At 47.9% G+C, this 5,000-nt stretch overlaps 1 protein-coding gene across 9 annotated transcripts in view; it reads right to left on the bottom strand.

The window, feature by feature from the left end:
• LOC119580411 (plasma membrane calcium-transporting ATPase 2-like) overlaps positions 1–5,000 on the bottom strand; it is a 213,376-nt gene that overhangs the window by 36,843 nt on the left and 171,533 nt on the right. For 8 of the 9 annotated variants that reach the window (XM_037928874.1, XM_037928807.1, XM_037928742.1 and 5 more), the window contains one exon: positions 874–1,095. In XM_037928874.1, coding sequence (XP_037784802.1) covers positions 874–1,033 — 160 coding nt within the window. In that variant the 5' untranslated portion in view covers positions 1,034–1,095. Of the gene's footprint in view, positions 1–873; positions 1,096–2,640; positions 2,659–5,000 lie in introns of those variants that run through there. The other variant, XM_037928645.1, reaches the window with a different exon arrangement.

The raw sequence follows: 5,000 nt of genomic DNA, 5'->3' as shown, positions 1-5,000 counted from the left end.
ATTATAATTTTCATTACTACCATTGATCTATATCTAACATCAACTTTCTTTCCTTCAGAACCCGTAAGGGATCTGGATTCAGCTCTTTCAAAGCCACAGGTGCGACAAAGAGCTGTTTTCCCGGATGCAAACGAGTCATAAACCAATGCAGTTGCAATTTCAGGTCATCCTACTCATATTTCAAGACTGCAAATCATTCACCCGAATGACAAGGTCAACAGGCAGGCTACATATATATTGAATACATACCTTAAACGCGCCTTTCTACAATCTACAGTCACCTCCACGCACGTGCATCAGCTGATTAAACAATCATTCCGGCCCGGCCTAGTACGCCCCTCGCCATCATAATTCAATTCAGCGAAGAGCTCCTACTCCCCAACGCACTGACGACAAACTAACGCCTATTCATCACTAATTAAGTCGCACCATCCACATGGTTTTAAAATTAGTCAGATTATTCCTTCAGCATAACCCCTGTCACCTTTGACAGTTTGATCCCCAATAAAAAAGAAAATGGTAGTCAAATTACACGAAAATAATAATTCAGAACTCACCTGATCGCATCTGTAAAGTGTGCGACAGACTGAACGGCAATATATCTACTTTCTTTATCCTCCCTTCGTCCATGCCTGTCTTCCGCTTCCTCTATTCCACCCTCTCCCACTTCCTCACTTCCAACCCAACATAATTCCCCCAAAGGCAGCATGACACAAAGAGACCAAAGGCCCCTCCTCCAAATCCCCCCTCCCCCCCCCATCCTTTGGAAATTATAAAGAGAAGACAAGAAAGGAAAAAGGTGCGAGGGCCTCCTCGTGCGTCCGTCGTCCGCCCGTCCATCAATCTGGGCTCGAGCCTTCGCCCTACACTTACCATTGGTGGGAGAGGAGTAGAGCTTCTTGGTAAGCTCGAGGATGCCGCCGAACTCAGTATCCAAGCGCTCTATGCCCTCCCCACCACGCAGCTCCATGAGCTCGCGCAGTTGCTTGAGCGTGACGCCATACTGCGCCGGTCGTCCGTCAATGGTGGCCATCCTGCACGCAGCTCACGCTCCTCTCTTGCACACCACGCTCACGGCACCCCACTACACCGTCCCTGCAAGCAAAGGCAAAAAAAAAAGGTTAGTCATGCGAAAAAAATAACAAAATGACGTGCATTATCTTCTACGAAATACCGCTGCTTAGTAATAACCAGAGCGATCCACCCAACGCTTGGAAGGTTCTTTCTGAGGGGGAATCCTGCAACAGGTTACATGATCGCCTTTCTTGTCTCTCATCACAGGAGTTGAACGCGGGCTCTCGGCTCGGTGGATAGCCTCCTTTCCCAGGCCTAGCACACCCGCGAAGTCCTTCCACTGGTCGTCCAAGCGTGTAGAGACAAAGAACTGCTCTCAAAGGGTGAAGGAGAATCAGGGCATATCTCTCCAAGTTATATGCCCTTATGTACAACATGTTAACATTTATCTACACTTAAACAAACTTAATCCATGCCTTAGAAATCGGACAAACTCCCTAGTAAACAACTTGCTAACTAACCACTCCAAACCATCTTAAAGAAAATAATTTTCAGCTAACCAGTTAACAGGTATTTTCATTTTAATCATCACCATTCGAGTTGAAGATATTCCCACACAGATTTGCCTCGTTTATTTTTTTCCGAGGTAACGTCTTGAAAACGATCCTTCACTCTCGTGTAAACCCATCTCCGTGTAAATTAATGCAATTTGCCATTAATGTTCCCCTTCCCTCCTTGCAGCCGGGGGGATCCAATAAATTGCAAATGAAATGAAAACCCAGCAGCGGACTAGAATGGCCACACGGAATTACATTTGTCAGATTGTTACAGTATTTTTTTCAGATGTCTACTAATCGCCAGGGGTCGTTGACCTCACCTTTTCGTGCTGCCATCCACATGATTAAATATTCAGTAAATAGGGAAATATCCAAGTAACTAGACAACTTACCGTTATTCTTTTTACAAATATAAATTTCACAAATATTGGATAACTTTCCTGATTTTCCGGAGCAAGAACCAACGACACTAAACAATGTCAAAGGGTGAATATACACAAGTGCAAGTTTCAGTATACTTCATGGATAAATGTTTGCGTGCGCCATGGTGCGCATGCGTTTGGATAGGGGTCTAATCATGCATGCATATGCGTGCGAGGGCGTGTCCAGTCATTCTGTTAGAATTTACCGCCGAAGATCTCTTCGCTGCGTCGAGGCAAGACGTTTCCTTAAGGCCGGACGTCCGACTGAGGAGCCAAGGCTAACTCACGGTCATCACTCTTAACTACATACTTCACTCATCGAGGCACGTTTTACATTCAGTGCGCGCGCGCTCGCGCGCGTGTGTGTGTGTGCACACGTGAGTGAGTGAGTGAGTGAGTGAGTGAGTGAGTGAGTGAGTGAGTGAGTGAGTGAGTGAGTGAGTGAGTGAGTGAGTGAGTGAGTGAGTGAGTGAGTGTGTGTGTGTGTGTGTGTGTGTGTGTGTGTGTGTGTGTGTGTGTGTGTGTGTGTGTGTGTGTGTTAGCGGGCGGGGGTGGATGGGTGCGCGCGCACATACTTTAGAATCTAGGACACAAATTTGCCAGCGAGGGCATCGGCGGCGGGCCGTCCCCTTGGCGATCTCACTTACGGTTGCGGCATGCGACGGCAGCGGACACGGTCGCGACGCGATTCGAGAACGAGTGGCGAGTAGAGAGCGAGTGTACAGTCACCTCGCCGGGTTCGCCAGTCCCATGACGCTATCAATGACGTATTTCCTGAGCCTCGTGACATCACGCCGCTGACGCAAGGCGACGCCAAGAAGTCACGCTAAAACAAGTAATTTCTTTTTGACCTTTAACTATGCACATTAACGAGGTTATCTACAGCAACTGGGCATGTTTGCACTCTGCATTCTACGGATTAGGTCTAAGTGCAGGTGCAAGCAGATCTATGTACATGTAGTACGTATACTATATGTATCTAAGGATGTATTCGTGTATGTAATTTACTTATATATTCAAGTATATCTATCATATTTGTAAATATGCATATGCATACGGTGTGCACGTGCATTTGTTTGTGTTTGTATGTGTATATATATGTGTGTGTGTGTGTGTGTGTGTGTGTGTGTGTGTGTGTGTGTGTGTGTGTGTGTGTGTGTGTGTGTGTGTGTGTGTGTGTGTGTTTACGTATACATGTCAGCTGGCATCAGCAGCAGCGGCTTCCCAGGAAAGAGCAGCAAATCGGCGCCCCATCCGGTGCGCTCTGTTCCTCTCTCTTGCATAACTGTGACTATGGATGATATCGTCTGCAGCGCATTAAGCCTTGCTTCTGCTTGGCACATAGGCCCATAGGCACGCGCACGGCGCTGTCAAATGCAAAATCTGTTGTAGAGTCTCCGCCGTGAAAGGGGGATGGGTTTCACTCAAGCTCCACTAAGTAAGCCGCCTTCCCGAGCTCACGCCATACACAAGTGAAGCGGAGAACCCCTGGCAAGCACCTAACAATCTGAAATTAAAAGAATCCCGAAGTATTCCACTCGCGTCTTCGGCCGACACCCTACCCGAAGGACTTGAATGCACTCGACCTGCGCGGCGGCCGCACGCGCACTGGTGGCCGTGCCCTCTCCGCGCTCGATAAGGAAGGGGCGAGCCTCTGATTACGGAAGATCAGGAGGGCCAGACCGCTTATCTGCCCTTCTCTCTCTCTCTCTACCGCTCTCTCTCTCTCGCTCTCTCTCTCTCTGCTCTCCTCTCTTCGCTCTCTCGATCTCCTCTCTCTCTCTCGCTCTCCTCTCGCTCTCCTCTCCTCTCGCTCTCCTCTCCTCTCTCCTTCTCGCTCTCTCTCTCTCTCTCTCTCTCTCTCTCTCTCTCTCTCTCTCTCTCTCTCGCTCTCTCTCTCTCTCTCTTCTCGCTCTCTCTCTCTCTGCTCTCTCTCTCTCTACCGCTCTCTCTCTCTCTGCTCTCTCTTCTCTACCTTCTCTTCTCTCGTCTCTTCTGCTCGCTCTCTCTTCCTCTCTCTCTCGTCTACTTCTCTCCCCTTTTCCTTCTTTCTTTCTCTCTCGTCCTTCTCGTTGCTCTTTTATCTTTTCTGCTCTTGTATGTCTTTTCGTCCTCCGCTTTCGTGTGTTCGTCTCCGTGCACGCATTGTTTGTTGTTATATATATATTTAGAATGATTATTTATAGTTATTATAGTTATATATTATGTGTGTGTGTGTGTGTGTGTGTGTGTGGTGTGTGTGTGGTGTTGTTGTGTTGGGGTGTGTGTGTTGTGGGTTTTTTATATATATATACATATATATACAGATAAACATAAACAAACAAACAAACACACACACACACACACACACACACACACACACACACACACACACACACACACACACACACACACACACACACACACACACACACACACACACCATACTCACACCCACATCAAACCTTTACCCACACTCACACCCGCATGCAGGCCCGTAAGTCCATGCGCTTACGCTCCCGTTCTCACTCGTATCCGAAAGCGACCACCGATAACGGAGAAGCAGCGAGCCCTCCGTTTCGGCCTAGGGGGGCAATTTTCACATTCTGAGACTCCCACCTAACTAAGGGCGATCTTCACTTATCAGGAGGCAATGTAGTAAAGTGAAGGAGGGAAGGTGCAAGGGCAAAGGTTGGGTAAGAAGGAGAGAGGTGAGGGGGAAGGAAGGCCGGAAGGAAGGTTGAAGAGAGGGCAGCAGACTCAAAGAAAACTGTTAATTGTATCCGAGTAATTTGTTGAACAATAAGAAGCAGCTGCATCACTCTAGTTACGTCTGTATCCATGCTCCTGCGCAATCAAAGGACACACGAGTCCTGGAATTCCACGGGGTCACTTGGGACATTTCCCGGCATGTGGAAACATTCCTGAACTGCCGGACAAGATTGGATAAGGTTTGAAACGGGGGCTTCCTCTCGCCTTTCAGACAAACCACGCCGATAAAACTAGCTCCGTAATTAAGTGAATACTC

This window comes from Penaeus monodon, chromosome 1 (genome assembly GCF_015228065.2).
Source record: "Penaeus monodon isolate SGIC_2016 chromosome 1, NSTDA_Pmon_1, whole genome shotgun sequence".
In the NCBI taxonomy this organism is placed as follows: domain Eukaryota; kingdom Metazoa; phylum Arthropoda; class Malacostraca; order Decapoda; family Penaeidae; genus Penaeus; species Penaeus monodon.
This window is presented reverse-complemented; position numbering and strand designations above follow the sequence as displayed.